The following is a 20,443-nucleotide window of genomic DNA, read 5'->3' as shown; positions in this document are numbered from 1 at the left end:
GGACTGCCACAGCGACGGACACACCAAGGGGTCTTGTCCGAAGAAAGCATTTTGTGATATTTGTCAAATTGTCGGACACCTTACCAAGGAGTGTTCATACAATATGAGGACCCATAACCAACAGGTTCTCTTTACGGAACCGTCTGCGCTAGCCGGCACGTCCCAGCCTGCGATCAACAACAAGTCGTCTGGCGGCTAGTGGAACAACAGGCGAGGAGGAAGAGGCAATAATAATAATACTAATAATAGAAGCCAAATCCAATACGACACTAAAGGGCGGCCAATGATACAATGTCGGGCTTGCAACAAATGGGGGCATTTTGCCAGGGACTGTACGGCGAAGGAAGTGCCACAAAAACTTTGCAAGTGGTGCGGTCCGAGGGACCATGACAATGGCAACTGTCCGAAATCTGGAGTGAATTTGTTGAATGTAGAAACGGAGGATGTGCTCGCCATAACAAGATCCAAGACGAAAGCGGCCACTTACCCAGATCCTCGTACGGAAAAACGAAAGGCACTGGAGGCACGAGCGGAACTAGAGAAGGAGATGTCGACGAACAAGGACGCACACGGGCTTGCAGGTACTTCTCGCTCTGAAGCAGAAACAAATATTATAAACCAACTGCTACAGGTCGAGATACCCGTCAAAATGAAGGATCTCTTGGAAAGTATGCCACACTTGCGGACGGCACTTCTGCAATCCGTACTGATAACCCCAGTCAGCCGACCAACACATGGAAGGGACAACCTTGGCGAGACGGCGGCAGACCCATTAGCCCTGACGATCAACAATGGTAGACACCCAACAGTGGTGGAAATGGGTATAATGGGCACCATCTTGACCGACACCATTGTTGACGGCGGGTCGGGAGTAAATGTCTTGCCAAAGGAAACATGGAAAAAATTGGGCAAACCTACTCTCTGGCCGTCCACCTTTAATTTATTGGGAGCAGACCAACACGACATCAAGCTGCTTGGCACACTCATGGCGCAGCCAGTGACGATCGGAACACAGTCATTCGTCTTGAACTTTGTGGTCATCCCATTGAAGAAGAAGGGATATGATGCCATCCTTGGCAGAGGCTGGCTGGTGGCGGCAAAAGCAAACCACAATTGGAAAAAGAACACCTTGTCCATGGAAAAGGCCGGCAGAAGATATATCATTGACCTCAAAACCCAACTGGTCAGTGAAGAGTTGGCATCAGAGTCAGAGTTCGACGGGGACGACGGTACGGACGAAGGGAAGGATGGCAAGGAACCAGATGACGAAGGCATCTTAGGAATTCAAGCCTGTTCTGAGGACGAGACAGATTCTTTGAGAGGGCTCTTCCATTGGCAAATGGAAGACCATGAATTATTGTACGGGTGCAATATGCTGGAGATCGAAGAAGAACCTGACGAGAACGAGTTCCCGCCAGAGTACGGACAATACAAGGAAGGGGATGCCCCTATGGATGACGCACCAGTTCGACAAGAGTAAGCCCATAAGGTACGAGGAATCCACACTTAAAATTACAAATCTTGGAGAAACTTCAGAACAGAAAAATATTCTGGTTGGCGACGACTGGAATCCGGTCTTGAAGACGACAGCGTTCAAAATTTTCACAGAGTACAAGGATGTGTTCGCCTGGACATATAAAGACCTCAAAGGGGTACCACAAGAACTTTGTGTACACCGGATCCCTCTGGTTCCTGAAGCCGTGCCTGTACGGAAGCGGCCATACAGGATGAACAAAAATTATGCCGCTAGGGTAAATGACGAAATTGACCACATGCTCGAAGCACGAATCATCTTCAAGGTCCAGACCAGCGAATGGGTATCACCCATTGTGATATCCTTGAAAAAGGAGGCCGATTAGATAAGAATCTGTGTAGACTTCAGGTGTTTGAATGCTGTCACAATTAAAGATTCGTTTCCCATACCATTCACAGACACCATCCTCGAGGAAGTAGCGGGCCATGAAATTTATTCATTTATGGATGGATTCTCCGGATATAATCAAATTTCCATTGCAGAGGAGGACAAATTGAAGACCACCTTTGTCGTAGAAGATGGCGTCTATGCATACAACCGGATGCCATTCAGGTTGTGCAACGCGTCAGCTACCTTCCAACGGATAATCCTCCATATTTTCGACAAAATGTCCGTAGGAAACTTCAAAGCATTCTTGGACGACTGGTCCATTTACAGCACGGAAGAGGCACATCTCGCCGCACTTGGCGAATGCATAGAAAGATGCCGACGAGCCCGCCTCGCTCTAAATCCCAAGAAATGCAGATTTATGGTGCCTCAAGGCAAGTTACTAGGGCACATCGTCTACAAGGCCGGACTGAAGACTGACCCTGACAAGGTACGGGTCATTGTGGAGATGGAGGCGCCCGACGATGTCACTGGCGTCAAGTCATTTCTTGGACACATTGGGTATTATAGGCGGTTTATTAAGAACTTTGCCCAAGTATCATACCCACTTGATATGCTGACACGAAGGGGGGAGCCGTACATTTGGGGGACGGCCCAAGAAGAGGCTTTCCAGGAGTTAAAGTCACGGTAGGTAGGTGCGCCAATCCTGACATATCCAGACTGGGACAAAGCGTTCCATGTACATGTCGACGCATCCAACTTTGCCATAGGGGCCACACTAGCGTAGGTTGGCAGCCACAGGCTGGACCACCCAGTGTATTTTGCAAGCCGACTCTTGTCAAAAGCAAAGAAGAATTACAGCACGACGGAGAGAGAAGCCCTTGGGATGGTATACTCCGTCCAGAAATTCCGACATTACCTATTGGCGACACCATTCACATTTTATGTGGATCACCAGGCGTTGATGTACCTGGTGAACAAGCCAATCATCCAGGGGCGGATTAGCCGATGGCTGTTGCTGTTACAAGAATTTACATTCAACATCATTGTCAAACCTGGCAAGAGCCATGTCATCGCCGACCAGCTATCACGGATCAAGTTTGGAGAGCCGGCCGAGGTGTTAACGAGGATTTTCCGGACGCCCATCTCTTCCGCATTGCCGTCCTTCCTACCTGATACACGAGTGTGGGCGAATACCTGTCAACTTCAAAATTTCCTAAGGAAATGTCGTCAGGCAAAAGATGAAAACTTGTACTAAGAAGCAGAACGTTCCAACTTATAAATGGTCTTCTCTACAAGATGGGACCTGACCAGATCCTACGACAATGCGTCTTGGAAGAGGAAATCCCAGGAGCCCTGAGAGAAGCACATGAAGGGGTCGCAAGAGGACAAATGGGACCGGACACAACAGCAAGGAAAGTCTTACTAGCAGGCTTATGGTGGCCGACAGTGCATAATGACGCTAGAGAATGGGTGACAAGTTGTGATACATGTCAATGCTGGAAGACCGTTAAAGAGGGATTTTATGCCACTCAACCCATCGAATGCTCAAGAGCTGTTCGAAAGATGGGGGTTAGACTTCATTGGTCCGTTGAAACCAAGCCGGGCTCGACGATGTAGATACATTGTTGTGGCGACCGAATACTTGACCAAATGGGTCGAAGCGAGGGCCTTGGCAGACAACTCCGCCGTTAGTACGGCGCGATTCATTTATGAACAGATTATCACCCGGTACGGAATACCTATACAGTTGACAAGTGATAGAGGAAGGCACTTCGTAAACCACATTATCCGACTGTTGACAACCGAATTCAAAATTTTCCATTCTCTATCAAGTCCGTACTATCCTCGAGCAAACGGCCAGGCTGAGGCGACCAACAAAATCATGGTGTCAGTAATTTATAAGTCCTGCGGGGTTGAGAAGGAAGACTGGGAGGAGCGTCTACCGTCGGTACTTTGGGCGTACCGAACAACTTACAAGGTAACCACTGGGCAGACACCATTCCAATTAATGTACGGCCAGGAGGCTGTGGTGCCAGTGGAATTCATGGTGCCAAGTCTCAGAATTGCCATTGACAACAGGTTAGGCGACATGGAAAGCCTCTGGGAGAGACTATACGCCTTGAGTAAGTTGGATGAAAGACAGACGATGGCACGGTGGGCGACGGAGACATCTCAACAACGACGGAAAGCCTGGCACGACAAACATTTAAGAAGGATGCAGTTCACCCTGGGGCGATTGGTATTGAAGTTTAATGGTCGAAATGAAATTAAACCAGGCAAGTTCAGGGTAAAATGGCTAGGTCCCTTTAAGATTCGCGAAGTTGGCGTGAACGGAGCCATCAAGCTGTGGACGATGGACGGGATGGAGGTGCCTGATGCTGTAAATGGCTCCAAGTCGAAAATCTATCACCAACAGAGGCAAGAGACGAGGTCCGCCCAGGCGGACAGGTAAGTGCGGTCGTATGGAAATGACCGTACGGTAGGTCCGTACAACCCCGTACGGTACCGTAGGAAATATAAAATAAAATAAGTAAAATTAAAAATTAAAAAAAAAACCGTACAGTCGTACGGTCCTACGGAATTGAGTAAAAAAAATTTAAAAATAAAAATAAAAAACAAACCGTACGGTCGTATGAAAAAGGTCGTACGGTCATACGGAATTGAGTAAAAAACAATTTAAAAAAAAATCTGTACGGTCGTATGGAATTGAGTTTTTTAAAAAAAAAGAAAAGAAAAGAAAAAAGGGACATACAAAAAAAAGTTAACGTTACTTTTTTTGTCATTAAGTGTTTTATATGGCATGAATTTTTAGGAAATTGACAAGTTAGAAAATTGTCGAGTTATAAAGACGTCCGTATGGACAAATCAACTACTTGCTAGTTAGAAAATTGTCGGGTGATAGCCGTACAATCAAATCAGCCGTACCACATTAGCAAGGCAAATCCGTACAAAACGAAAGACAGTTAAGACTCGAAACAGCTAAAAATCGAACCCCAGACAAGGAATTTTTATTTTATTTTGATTAATGGCGACTGAACCTAGGGGATTGAAAAAGCTAGACTGGAGGAAGAAATTGCAAGAAAGAGAAGACCAAACCAAGAAGGAAGCCAGAAAGAAACGTGTTGTAGCAATGGGTGACCAAGACAAGGGCAAAGCAATTGCACAAGATGCAGGAAAGGGAAGAGTTACGCAGGTCACCGCAGATACAATTCTATTCGAGGGTTTGGCTGGAACGGTGTGCAGGCAATGGTGGGAAAATGCCATGAGCCCGTCAGATATTGAGGTAAAAATTGAATTAACAAAAGCTAAGGTCCATGATGCTATTCAGATGCCCATTTTTAATATTAAGGAATTCGAACCCTGCCTACAACAAATGATTAAAACATATGATCCTGAACTTCGCACATCATCATTCAATTTCCAGCACACTGACATCATTGTTTCATTTAACTCTGATGATTTTGAAAGAGTATTTGGCATTCCTGACAAGGGTAAAAAGATTGACAAAAAGGTAACAAAGTTGTCCGAGGAAAGAAGAACCCAGCTATTAAAAGAAATGTGTAGGGACAACTTGACTACAAAATGGAGTCGCATCCTAGATCCGAAGGGAAGAGGTCTGAGGAAGACATTTTTAAAATCTGGCATCTGGCAATGTTTACTTGACGTAGTACAGAGCAGGCTGACTGGCGCCAGCAGAGCGTCGGACGCGACAGTACCTATGATCGCATTGATGGCAAGACTCAGAAAGGGCACGGTGTATGATTGGGCCAATCTACTGTCAGACAGAGCCCACAACTGTATGATGCTGAAACATAAAGTATTTTATATGTCACATCACACTATCGGATTATTTTTAGATTCCGTGCGGGTAAAGGTGCCACCACACCATAGAGGATGGCAGCCGCGGGATAGCATCGACTCCCTTAAGCCAGCTATATTTTATTGGTCAAAGCTGGATATTTGACTACCACCGAGGGACAGACTAGCAGGAAGAGGAGGAGACCGGTCCACGTAGTGGTGTCTGCCAGTGACACGGATTCAGGACGACATAGCACTAGTGAGGAGGAAAGTGAGGGGTCGGATGATTCAGAGGATACCTTCAGGCTTTCACAGACCAAGCAGCCAGTACCGCCGCAGGAGACCCCCACCACTCAGACAGTATCGTTGGCAAGTGTACTGAGGGGGCATCGTGGAATGCTTGGAGGGGGAGCTGGCAGGACCGGCCAGGTGGTATTTACTCCAGCATTCCTAACCGTCGGAGGAGAGGGAGGACCATTGGCATCATTTGGAGTCACAGTGGGTACCATCTCTACCATCCCCATACCTGGGTTTGGTCAGATGCATCCTCGGCCTCCACCAATCCAGCTATCGCCAGTCATAGCCAAGATGACGACACCAGCGAGTGCACCAGTACGCATGCCCGTCATCCTGACGGAACCTAGGACAGAGGAGGCCCAGAGGACGATCGAGGAGAGGTCGGCGGGGGACGATGTTGATTCATGGCTAGACAGATATGCGGTTCTACCTTCATCCCCACGCAGGCAGGCACCACCCACACCTTCCTACCCTTGTATTCCTTCACCTCCAAGGGTTATCGACTTGGACAGTGGCACTAGAAAGCAGGGCGATAGAAAGACACCGCTGGTGGAGGAGGGGGCGGTACCGCAGCAGCAGCATCAAGTTGGACGGATTGGAGAGGGAAGACCTACTGCCATGGTGCAGTTCTTAGGCAGAATGGAGGAGGAGGTTCAGCTACTGGTTGCCTCGACAGTAGAGGAGTCTGTCGGACAACTCACTTTGCAGAGACTCCTTGCGTTTGCTACATCTGGAGTAGCAGTGGCATTTCAGCAGTGTTTTGAGTAGCATGGATGGCCGACGCTTGATCTTCCAGAGATGCGAGCAGAGTGGTAGAGCCAGGAGGTGGCCGGAGGGAGTCAGACGGATTCAGCACGCTGTACGAGATAGGTATCTCGAGCTTCGAGAGACTCAGCTCAGGGTGGATAGGGCTCAGAAGGAGTTGGCCACTCGCATCCCTGCATTGGAGACAGAGTTAGAGCAGTAGCGCACCAATGCTAGGAGTACAGATGAGATCCTTGCCACCGTGAGAGGAGAATTGAGTGCTATGAGGGCAGAGTTGGCAGTGCAATCAAATGAGAGAGCCTCAGCAGAATCGAGAGTTGCTACCCTGGCAGCCGAGTTGGAGGCGAAGCATCAGGAATTGATGGAGGCAGTGTTTCGAGTGAGGAGTTCCCGGGAGCGACAGTTGCAGGCTGAGTAGGACCTCCGATACCAGACCGACCAGGTGGTATAGCTTCGGGAGCAGTTGGCAGTAGCAGCCCCAGTCCCTCCACCATCAGGGACGCCCCCCTTACCCCCTCAGTAGTCTGTGTGTAGTTGTTATTTTGTGGGGTTCGTAGTTGTTATCTGTTGTAGGCATATCATTCCCATTTTGTTGTTTGTCGTTCGGAGATGACATTTCTTTTTGGGGGGGATGATGTTGTCGGGTAATTAAGCAATAAGACATTTAATGTAATTAGAGTTAATGACGATAGTTAACCCGTTGGTTGTCGACAGTTGACACCGGGTAACTGACCGGTCACCTTTATATATTAGCGAGTCCTTGGTCATGGAGACAGGGTGAGGATGGTCATTGTCATTGTACTGACATTATTATGAATCAATGAAGATCTGAGTTTCTTTATATTTTGTCATGTTGTATTCTGTCATGTCTATTATTTCTGCAATGCATTGAATTACACTTTATTGGTAAAACATGCATCATGTGTACCAACCATCGTAACACTTATGTCACTTCCTTTTCCATAATTAAAAGTCGCCATATCATGAGAAAGTGAAGACATACCACTGTTGTTCATGCACAGAAAATGGGGACTGATTTCAACTTCCTTGCCCTTGCCTTAGAATTTCTCCTTGGAATGATGAACAACTGCATGGCCTTTGTGGCTTGAATCCATATTATCTTCCTCATGTTTATCACCCACAACTTGAGTGTTATCATAGAAAGATTCCATAATACTATCTTCCTCATGTGACAATGTGGTTACCTCATGTTGATGTAAAGAAGTATGACTGATGTTATCAAAATCAGAACAGTTGTCATACCATTGTGTAAAGTCTTCACCCTTTTCAAGCACCTCTTCAATGCAAGCTTCATGCCCCACACTTGTAGACTCATCTTCACAAATTCTTCCATGTGTAAGGACTGCAATCTCATGAGAATTATGGAGCATAATGCTGCTGTCCTCAAGCAAATCAGTGATGATATCATGCCATTGCAAAGTGTCTCCTCCATCATGTGTAGTCAAAACACTAGTGGCTGCTCCACTAGGTAAAGGATCATTTTTCACATCCACCTTAATATATTAGGCCTCTAATGTAGTAGTCTCAAGTGAAACTTCTTGCAAAGATGATGTAGACAACTCATTCCCCAAGGCTGTCCTCATATCCTCTTGAGTTATATCAGTATGCCTAACAAAGTCATCATATAAATTTCTGCATATCATAGGTGAGGTATCTCTATCCTTATGTTGTTCCACCAATGTCCTTAACAATTCATGTGCCATGGGCGACACATCTTGCTCACCTTTCCAAACAGCCCATAAGTCATTTGACATATGTTTAGAAATTGCATCATCCTCCTCATATAAAACTAATAACATGATGGATTGCATAGAAGTAATCACGCTACTAGGATGAACCTCATCAATAACCCTCCAAAATATATGAAACATCTTGCGAATGATATCTACACAATCCAAGGATATCATAATATTTTCAAATCTGAACTTTGCAAATATTTCAAGTAGTTTTACCCTCTTAGAAAAATAAGGGTTCTTGATGTCATCCAAACCTTTTCAGCTTGCCACCATGATCTGAAGTATTTCTTTCATAATATGGCTGTCATAAGGATCATTAGGGGCTGGTATCCTCATAATTTCACTAATGCATGAAATAATTGCAAGTTTTATCACCTCATCATGATGTCTCATAAGTCGTGGCTTAACCAAAGAACATACCAATGGACTTATAACAAGTTGCATTGTTTGGGATAGATCTTGTCCAGCCTTGCATAAACAAGCCTCTACCTCCTCCAAAGTACTTAGAAGAACTTCCTTTTGCTGAGATGTATGTTCTAATTTCTTTCCTGCCCTGTAAATCCTTTCTTCCAAATCTCTTTCACTCGATGAAGCCATGCTTGTAACTATAAGTGACCACAGGATGGCAAGATCTTTGCTCTGATACCACTATAATATCCCTTGTCCAATTTGATGTAATTTTTTGTCGTTTATAACACAAGGAATATTGTCAAACAATTCACATACATTCTTCTAGCTTGCTGGTCTATATTATCAGTCTCATATAGTTGCATGTTATTGACACCAAGGCATAAGAAATGCTTGCAAATGATTTCTATAATATCTAAACCATGAACTCAATGCATGAATGACCTCTTTTTTATCTTTTCCAATGCATATACATGAATTCAAATGACAAATGTGCACTTACAGCCAAGAGACATTTTCACAAACACTTGGCATGCAAACTGTTATCATTATAGACATAACATTAAGTAGAGGCCTGCAACTTATTTCATTAAATATGCGACAATATGTGACTCCCAAACTGACTCCTTATTGAATGCAATTCCTTATAAAAAACATAGATTTGAATTATATATATGTGTCTGCTCACATCGAACCATCTATAGTAGCAGTACTGAAACCAAATTGACATGGAAACAATGATAAGAACCTGGTTACAAAATCGCCCCAAAGGGGTAGCTGAAGAAGCAAGCAATATCTGAAAGAATGAGATCTCCTTAAGCCCAAATCCTGGCTTTTCCGAAATTGCCCCTGTTTTGAAGTTCTTCAGTCAATAATTATTAATTGGCAGCCTCTAAGTCCGCTTTCACACCTCAAAAAACCTTCGATTTCCTTTAACAAGGTGAGCGCTCCAGCTATTGAAAGAAATCAACAATGCAACTATGGGCCTTTATGAACAAAATCGTGGCTCTCCCTCAGTCGTGGCAAGTCTGAAAACAATGACTGAGGTATAACTCAAAGAGCTGGTAGGTGTAATCAGCACTTATGAAGCAGAATCATTGAAGATTCCCAACTCCGAATTGTCTTCAATAATTTTCCAAACCAACCCTTGTAAAACTTGGCCCTTGGCCAACCAATTAGCTCTATGAGATGACTGAATTATCACATCCACAAATGCAATAATCTCAGTTGATAGTTTCACAGCCTCAAAATTGCTTAACCTATGAGAGTTACCATTCCCAAAAGGCTCAATAATGGCAGAAACCCAAACTGGTTCCCTCTCCATACAAGAACTGCAAATCAAATATCAAATCCTAGATGATTAGAAGCTTAACTTGACCTTCTTTTATACTTTTTTTCTCCAACATTTCAAGAAGCTTCTAGAAATAATATTAAAATAATATAATTTCACTTATGTGACTTTTTTATGATATAATGTTAATTTAAGTCACTTTATTAAATTAATTAAATATTAAGTTACCTTTTAATTTTTATTTATTTGATGACTTTATAAATTAACTTAATACTTTTAATTAAAATAATCAATTAAGCTATCCTTAAGAAATATCATTAATTGGGACAACTTAATTAATTATTCTGCCTTCAAAAAAATGGGGACATTACACACTTCATTAGACAACTTGTAGAAGTCAATCTATAATGTTTCACTATTGTCTAACAGAGGATCAAACTACAAATATTCTTACCAAATTTTTAGGTCTTGATAAATTTGTAAAATTTTGAGATAAGTTTAGTATATTGAGTAGATTGACCATTATAGAGGGGTGTTAAAGTAATTATTACTTGGTAATGGTCAATTAGTTATTAGTCATAGACTTTAATAAAATCATTCCAACTTTAGAATATGCTTTAGGTATTATTTCCTAATAAAATGTTATTTTGTTTATTCCACATTGATAATTGGATTTGTCATCGTTCATTGTAATCCTAAATAAAAAAGCTTTCACTTCTTATTCAATCAATAAATATCTTGGTAATATTTATGTGCTCGAACTCCCTAAAACTATTGATAGTCCTTTGTGACTTGACTAGGTTTACATTTACAGGAATAGTCCACAAGATGAAAACCATGTTCATCCAGTTGGGTGATATAGATTTTGGGCATGTTCGCTTGAGTGATAATGGGTTACAGGTCTGCTTGATATCATTTTAGCATGCATGATCGCCAATCATTAAAGGGAGATAGTTTGAAGCTTAGAAAATAAAAAATCTTGTATCATCAATTGCAGACAATTCAAATGATTTGGGGAAACTAAAGAAAAGTACTTCTAAGTGAGTGTCCTTAAAACAGAAACTCATCACTTTATATAGAACAAATATATAACATGATGCAGAAAAAGAATCTTCCTATTTTTTGAAATGCTTCCTTACCATAGTTTTGTGGTTTGTGCCCTGAAACTGGAGAGGGCTTGCCATTGCGATAGAAGGGCTTCCAGTCTGTTTCGGGATATTTCTTCAAAACTTTCTCATACTTGTCTAACATACCTAAATTCTTGAAAGTACTGGCAACTATAGTAATAGATAAATGGTCTGGTTTGACCCCAAGCTCTTCCATATCAGCAAAAACCTTCAAGAAAAATCCAACTTTCAATGTTATCAATTTTCAAGTGTAACAAGAACATTTTATAGAGGTTTACAATAACATTAATTTAAACAAAACAGAACATAATATAAATTTAAATTGTGTAGATTATATTTGGAAAAAGGTTGAAACTATGTTAATGTCAGCTAAATCCTAAAAAAATTGCAATGTAGTTCGAGAAGTAAACTATGAAATACAAAAGCGCAGCATCAATAATTACAATGAGTTCCAGCATCACTAACATTCAAGACAAGAATGAAGAGCATTAGAGCAAGTCACTAGAAGAAACTAATCAAACAAGTGGACAAAATTAACAGTAAGATTTTGAACCATATGGAAGACTAGTCTAAAACAAATAGAACATAAATAAACTACAGGAATCAAGGAAACAAAAATGTTGATCAAAATTCCAAAAAACATCAATTCTATTCACCTTCAGAGCGAATAAGGAGCAGATGTGCAGGGCGAATTCCATCAGATTTTTAGACAATCTCCTTCCGCATTGAAGTGAATCTGCAGATCAGACATCAGTGCGAATTTTTAAGGCCTGATTTGGTGTAAATTTAGCAGACATTTCCACCGATTTTGAAGGAGATATCAGCAATTTAAACGAACCTCATTCTGGTTTCCAGAACAGACTTGATTTTAGGCAAATTTTCTAGCCAGGGCATCCTGATTTGGGGTCAATCTTGTCTACAGTTCAATCAACATCATCATCTCCAAGCCTTGAGGAGTTGTTTCCAGACTTGAAAGGGGTTTTAGCTCTTGATTAATGAAAAAATTGATGTCGTTTTTGTTTATATTTACATATTTTAATTCAAAATGTTTTCTTTTCTAGGTTTGATGCAAGGGCGGAAGGATGAGATGAGGACTTCACCACATGGAGGAAGATTCAATGATGCAAGAAATATCATCAATGCATTCAAAAACGAATTCAACAATGTGGAGGATTGCTCATTTGTTAGGATGAAATTCCTTGTCTACCATGAATATGTGCTCCAGGTTATGGAATCATTGCAAGGTAAGCAAGGAATGATGCATCAAGACTCAGCAACATGAAGACTTATAGGCAACAATGCAAGATCAAAAGTCCGAGCTAAGAAAGATGAACATTCAAAGTGATATGAAAAATCAACTATTCAACAAAGTCTACATTTCAAAGCAAACACAAGTGTTACTTTTCAATGATGAAGACAGAGAGAAATGTCATCACAGTTTTGAAAATGCAACATGTAGTTTGAACAATTTCAAGGTGGGAACATCTCAACAAAGAAGTGCAAAAAATCAACATAAGGAGGGAAATGTTGCAACAATCTTAAATTTCCTCCGGAAATCCAAGATCACTGTGGGAACTACAAAGATAATCCTAGTTAGGGACATCATGTGCAAAAGGACTCTAAGCCCAAGACGGAGGATCAAACATCATCAAGGGGAAAACAAGGATAGAATTCCCAAATGTGAGGATAAGATGCAAAGCATCACAAGGGATTCCACATCATGAAGTTAGGAATTACATCCATGGAATCCAAGTCCAAGGCGAGGAATTTCAAGATCAAAGAGGGTTAAGGAAGGAATTAATTCAAGATTCTAGAGTTGAGGATGGAAATGCATCACAAGAGAAGGAAAATTTCTTGTAATGTCCCCTTCCTAGGGCAGATATGTTCTAGCAGGGGTTAGCCTATCGACAGGGGTCCCATAGGATAATGCAGTGGACAAGGGACCTATTCAGAGGGGTTAGGACACTTTGGGGAGGTCTACGAGGCATTTCCAGAGCTCAGAGCCAGTTTCCATTCTTTATGAAGGGCTCCTATTTTTAGGGAGTGACTGTTAGTTCACTCAGAGTTCACCAAGAGCCTTTGGAGCATAGAGGGAGACCCTGTAAGCATTATCGGTTGCTCGGGAGTTGTCTCCTTTTTTTTAGGGAGGTTCCTATTTTTTAGGAACAAACTGGCAGTTCCCCAATTGATCCTCTGAGGGCCAGCGAGTATGGCAGGAAGCTAGTTGAGCAGTTCCAGGTGTTCAGAGACGGTTCCCTACTTTTTAGGAGGGATCCCTATTTTTTAGGGGGGGGGCTGGCAGTTGGCCATTCACACCTAGACATCAATCGGGTATCAATTGTGTCAGCAGATCCCAATTGGAGGTGATTGGAGGATGGCCTTGGAATAATAATAAAATATTAAAGTATTAGCTTTAATATTTTAATTAACTGAATGTACTTATTTAATAATAATATTACTTTATACTATTAGAATAAAGTAATTTAAAAGTGTCCAAGGGGACCACCTAGTGGCATGACCCCTAGGACCCTTAATAAGTTGTTTTTAAAACAACTTAATATAATAAAGGGGATATAAAGGGAAATCATTCAGCATGAAAAGAGAAGAGTTTTAATAAATTAAAAATGATGTAATGCAACCCTAATTTGGATCGAACATTTGGGAGAGAGGAAATATAGTAACTTTTGCCGTTTTCATTCTTCATTCTTTGGCATTTGTTTTGGAGAGCAGCAGCTGTGTGGAGAAGAAATTCTCAGATCTATTGTGGAGGACAAAAACCCTTCATAATTTGGTGGCCTACAAAGGTGAAAGATCCTCCAAAGGTCAGAATTATCCAGTTTATGCAGGTTATCAGCATCAAGGAGGGCATTTGCAGGCCTTATCAGGGTTTCTACCTTTGTTGTTGTTGCAGATTTGGGTATATTGTTGCAGATCCAGCAGTGTTGCAGCATATAGGCAGACCGTAGCTCTTCCAGGGAGTCATACTAGACCAGAGACCCATGTGAGAGTCTTGTGCAGCCACTGTTTAGTGTTTTCAGACAATAAGAAGACTGTTCAGACCTTGGGCCTCAGTCTGATTTACAGATCTGCCCTCAGGGAGGCAATGTATGGTGATTTTCCAAGCTTTCGATGTCAAATTTGTTGTCTCAGAAAATTATATCAAATCTGTACTTGAGCTGTATGGGTATGTCATTTGTTCATTAGATGCAATAAACATTATTTAATTGTTCCCTTGCTGCATTAGTATTTTATTTTTTTTAGTTCCAGCACTTTCTTTGTTGCATGCATTGTAGTTTGAGGCAAATCAGAAAAAACTCAGGAAAAAAAAAATCAGAAAAAAACATTGAAAAAACACAAAAAATCAGAAAACACAAAAAAACAAAACTACTTCAAAAATCAGAATTTACAACAGCAGATTGAGAGTGGTATATCTCACTCCCAAACAAGAAAACGGAGAGTAAAATGTGATCAAGGAATAAACAAGATAGTTTCAGAAGAGTTAAGCAAAGATAGAGGACTTGATCACCAAGATGATGCAATTTGGGAATATGTCCCAGCATCATTACATTGAGCAGTTACACAATGTTGAGTATCAAGAGATATTGCTCAAGATGGAGGACTCCTTCCTGATGATCTACAAGATGAGCATAATGAGTTGGCCCCTAGTCACATTCAATCAGGAGATTCCAAGTCAGGATGTCCACATTCAATGTACATGACTCATCCAACAAGGAGGATAACTACCACATGTGGTGGCACAAAGTTCTATGTACCTAACCTTATGTTTCATTGGTTGACATTCAAAGATGGACATGTGTCCTAAATGTTGTAATGATCTCATTGGTCAAGAAAGAGTTGGTTGTAACTAACCCTAATAAGGGTTTTATTGTTAAATCTTGACCGTTAGTTTGAGAATCAATCCTGGGCCTTCATTGTAATTGGGATATCTATAAAAGCCCTTGCCTTTTGGTATATCCCCAATAATTTTTTTTATTTTTAAACACAACAAACACTTCAAGCACCCGTTAAGGTTAGGAAAGATAATCTCAATGTTGTTAAAAGTAACCCTTTCCACCTTTTGATCACCGAGAGCCCAATCTGTCCAATCTGGGAGGGTGAGAGCATATGGTGTTGAGGGGATCGTTAGATGCTTGAAAACTGAAATTGATTACAAATTTGGGCTACAAGCCAGCCCCTACCGCTTATTCAGTGGGAGATGGAAACTCATAAAATTCTTAGCGGAAATCTATCAGGAACAAACCAGACACTGAAAATAACAATCACTCTACTGCTTATGCAATGGGAGGACTAGGAATGAAAATATTATCAGCTCCACCGCTTATTTAGCGGGAGGACATCATTACAATCAACTCAACCGCTGAATGGGAGGACAGTTACTGTTAATGCATGGTAGCTTATGCAAGATAAGATCTTCCTAACCTTCCTTGTTCTATTATTTATCTACATGCTTCATGTCTGACTTATATTAAATGCTATAAGTTATCGGGTTAGATTAGCCGATACGTACTTGCTATCGGATGCATAAACATTGGCACCGATTCACATTTGTTATCGGGCTTAATTATATCGAGCATATTTGTTATCGGGTTTAATGAATACACCGCTTCATTTGGCATTAACATTGGTTAACAAATGCACCGGTTGGAATATATTCATTGTGCACTTTGAATCATCGGTGTTTGTATGAACCGATTCATTAAATTGATCAGTCATTATATTATGATATTACAATATGCTATGGGGGGTTTTTGAACCGATAATCAGCATTGTGTTAATGGTATAATTGTAAAGGCACCGATCAATGGGTGCATTGATCGGTCATGCCTAAAAGGCATGACCGGTCAATACACCAATTGACCGGTTACCTAAATAATATATATGCCAATTGAATTCATTTGGAGAAGACATAGAAAATATTAAATGATCTCTTTCTGGTGCAGGAGCACCAAGTGAACCAAGTGTACCTCTTGGTTCCAATGACCTATATGGGGTCAAATATGAACATTTTTAATTATATATGGCTTCTTTTGTTAAATAAGGTCTAATGAGATCAATAGCATTGTAATAAGGTCATTTGACCATTCATGTAACCAAATTGTCTAGTTGGTCCTAAGAAGGTCTTGATTTGGAAAATACTTTGCAAAATGGTTAAAATTGATGTAATAATGTACAATTTGGTTCTAAAGGTCCTTTCATGTCTATTTGGACCTATTTGTGTCATTAAAATATCATAGGTTGGGTGTAGGAGTTAAAATTGGCAAAATTGCTTACATTGTCAAAAATGCTTAAAGCAATTTTTGCATTATAAGAGAAATTAGGAGTTTGTTTGTTAAAACAATTACAAAAGGTGGTTGTAACTGATGAGGAGGCTTATAAAACCTATAAAAAGGCCTATCCTCGTTCATTCATGTTTGTTGTTGATATATGTGAAGAAAAATCAATAAAAATTGAGAAATTCCTGCACTAAATTCTGGAAATCACCATATTACAGTCTGTTCATGCTTTTGGTTCGCCATTAAAACTCATTGATCGACCTTTCTAACTGATTTGGAATTGAAGGGGAATGAATCTAGTTTCTTGTGCCTTTTGTTTCATTTGATTTGACCAAGTATTGAAGGAGAAATCATAATTTTTGTGAAACCCTGTCAAAACCCTTCCTAGGGTTAACAGTGTCCTCAAATAATGTAAATCTTTGTTTGTAATTGTTGGAAATCCACCACAACTGGTGGGAACTTGTAAAATATCATGTATTTTCATATTTTGGGGTTTTCAGGGGTTCAAGAATGATTTTGGCACGTGCTACTTGAATGTAAGGGACTGATTTCTGAGTCACAGTCTGAAACATAATGGTTTGAGTGGGGTTTGAGTGGTGTGAATGCATCAAAGAATCTTGGAGGGTCTAGTGAAGGGAGAGGGAAGTTTTTGAAGGTTACCATTACATGCTACAAAGGTTTTCAAGTTGTGTTTGTACACCTACCAATCAAACCTTGTGACTGTCCACTAGACCACATGACTGCTCCAGTTTGATGGCACTTTGTAATCACTGCACTTTACATGTTAAGGAGTAAAATTTATGTTGAATGGTGTTGTGAGTGAAGATAATGATGAGTAGGAGTCCTCTTGGCATGAAACAAGTGTTGGATAAGTTAAGGAGTGAACCAAACCTTGTTGGTATATGACTGTCCTAACCATCACAATGTCTGTCATAAAACAAAAGTGCAGTCACGGTGCAGATGGTATAACTTTTATTTTAACCGTTGGATCTTTCTAAGTTTTTTATATGTTGTCCTTAAACAAGTTTTCTAAGTTCTCACCAAAGGGATCTTCCTAAAATTGTCTGGTGTGCAAGTTATGAGTGACTGAGTTCAGTTCTGTCATAGTTGGCAGCGAGTTCATGTTTTGTATCAAATTTGTTGTATAAGTTGGTCCAAGTCTAAAGAAGTATTAGGGGGCATTAAATGAGTTGTGTTGGGAGTTTCTTCATGTTTATTATGTCATTAATCCTTCTTGTAATGTATATGGTGCATATGGGTTGTGGCTATACATTGCATGCCTTGAATGGGGAAGTTGGGATGGGCTGTCCCTAGTTTGTGAGTTTGTGTGTGGATGCTCTGCATCACTTTCCTTCAGACCTGCAGATAAAAAATCAGATTTATTAGACATTGACATAATTCCTCATATCCATATATAGCATTCATAGTTCATAACTTGTTCTTTAATTAAAATTGGAATAACTTTACATGGTATCAGAGCCAAGGTAATCGAACCTAAGGCTATTCAATTTTGATAAAATTCAAGGACTAAGTTACAAACTACATCACATTTCCATAATGGCCAACGCTATCAGATTCGAAGATAGACTCGGAGGTAGCGAAGATTTTTCAGCTTGGAAGTTTAGAATCAAAATGATTTTAAGAGAAAACAAAGTTGATTCATATGTCCAAACTGAAAGTGCACAACCAGAAGATGAAACCGAGAAATCCACATGGATCGAGGGAAATGATAAGGCTATTAAAATAATAGTGGATGGGATAAGAAATAATATAATGCCCATCATTAGAAAGCAGGAGACGGCTTATAAAATGTTCAAGGCACTTGAAAGGACATTTGAGATATCAAATGCAAGTCGTACTCTAGCACTAAAATGAGAAATAAATCATATCACCATGAACAAAGGGGAGACAATCAATGCCTACTTCATGCGGATATCAGTTCTAAAAGATGAACTTGCAACTCTGGACTACGAGATCCGAGGCAAAGAACTAACACTCATTCCTTTAGATGGGTTGCCTAGTGGATGGAGCACATTCGTCCAAGGCATCAGTGCAAGGTCCAAATATCCTAAGTTTGAAAGACTAAGAGATGACTGTCTACAAGAAGAATCCCGATTGAACAAGGTAGGAATAAAACAGAAGAATATAGATGAAGACTTGCAAGTCCTAAATACAAACATCAATAAGAAGTACAAAAAGAAGCAATTCAGGAAAAGAAAAGCTAAACAAGGCAAGAACACTTCTAAGAAAGACCTATCACATGTTCAATGTTATAGGTGTGACAAATTCGGACACTATGTTGCAAACTGTCCGGAGAAAGGGAAGCAAGCCACATTTGCAAAAGTGAGGAAATCTAGAAAAGAAAATGACTCCAAGAACTATGTCCTCTACTCAGCACTTACAAGCCATACTTCAAACAAATCTAACTCATGGGTGATCGACAGTGGTTCATCCAGACACATCACCGACTTTAGAGAAATACTAGACTTCATGATAGAGAAAGATGATGAGGAAGTAACCATCGGAGACGATTCTTCACATCCAGTCAGAGGAATTGGAACCTGCACCATCAAACTGAAGACAGGCATGTCACTATGACTTGAAGAAGTACTATATGTTCCAGGCATCAAAAGAAATCTAATCTCCATATCAGCACTAGAAGATCAAGGATACAGAGTGACCTTCATGGAAAACAAGGTGTTGGCTTGGCCAAAGAGATCCTCCATCAAAGACGCTAAGGTCATTGGTCGAAGACAAGGCTATTTGTATGAGCTATGTACAGAGCCCAATCTAGCATTGATCCATGAAGCAACTAATGCAAATGAAGTATGGCACATGAGATTAGGCCATCTGAATTATAGAGCTTTGTCAACCATGGGAAACCTTGTCACAGGTCTACCTAAGTTGAAGCAATATCATTCAGAGGCATGCAAAGGGTGTGCATTAGGTAAAAATACCAAAAATGCATTTCAGAATAGTACTAGGAAAACTAGCAAAGTTTTGGAGTTAATTCATTCTGATGTATGTGGACCTATGTCCGTACCCTCGCTAGGGGGATTTTTGTACTATGTAATTTTTGTTGATGACTACTCTAGAAAGACGTGGATCTACTTTCTGAAATGTAAAGAATCAGAAGAGATCCTAAGTAGGTTCAAAGAGTTTAAAACATTAACAGAAAATCTCTCTGAAAACAAAATTAAAACCTTAAGAACTGACAATGGGGGGGAATACACATCAAGACTATTTAAAGACTTTTGTAGAAATTCTGGGATTAAGAGGGAGTTGACAATACCTTATAATCCACAACAAAATGGAGTAGCTGAAAGGAAAAATAGGACCATAGTAGAAGCTGCCAAAGCCATGATACTAGATCAAAATCTAAACTTGAACCTTTGGGCAGAAGCAACTAACACTGCTGTGTACATACAAAATAGATGTCCTCATTCACACCTTGAAGATAAAACTCCTGAGGAAGTCTTTACCAAGACAAAACCAGATATCAGCCATCTTAGGATATTTGGGTGTCCAGTCTATATTCATGTACCTAAAGAGAAAAGACTAAAACTAGAACCCTCTAGAAAAAGGGGAATACTTGTAGGATACAGTGAAACTTCTAAAGCCTACAGAATCTATGTACAAGGGTAGAGAAATATTGAACTCAGTAGGGATGTAATCTTCGAAGAAGATTTAGCCTTCAAAAGGGCCCAAAATACAATAGAACCTGAAATTCATAATCCTACTCCTAACCTAGAAGAAGAACCTACTCCTGAGCTTCAGAGGGAGTATCTTGAGGAAACTATAAGTGAAACACAAGACCCACCTATAGATAATTGCAAGAAAAG

The 20,443-nt window shown here is 40.6% G+C and overlaps 1 protein-coding gene across 5 annotated transcripts in view; it reads right to left on the bottom strand.

Annotated features, from left to right (window-relative positions):
- LOC131038459 (pentatricopeptide repeat-containing protein At4g21190) overlaps positions 1-20,443 on the bottom strand; it is a 322,788-nt gene that overhangs the window by 32,510 nt on the left and 269,835 nt on the right. For 3 of the 5 annotated variants that reach the window (XM_057970898.2, XM_057970897.2, XM_057970900.2), the window contains one exon: positions 11,320-11,515. In XM_057970898.2, coding sequence (XP_057826881.1) covers positions 11,320-11,515 — 196 coding nt within the window. Of the gene's footprint in view, positions 1-9,651; positions 10,221-11,319; positions 11,516-17,403; positions 17,961-20,443 lie in introns of those variants that run through there. The other 2 variants (XM_057970899.2, XM_059210108.1) reach the window with 2 other exon arrangements.

This window comes from Cryptomeria japonica, chromosome 8 (assembly GCF_030272615.1).
Source record: "Cryptomeria japonica chromosome 8, Sugi_1.0, whole genome shotgun sequence".
NCBI classification, from domain to species: Eukaryota; Viridiplantae; Streptophyta; class Pinopsida; order Cupressales; family Cupressaceae; genus Cryptomeria; species Cryptomeria japonica.
Note: the sequence above shows the minus strand (reverse complement) of the source record. Positions and strands in the feature narration are given on the sequence as shown.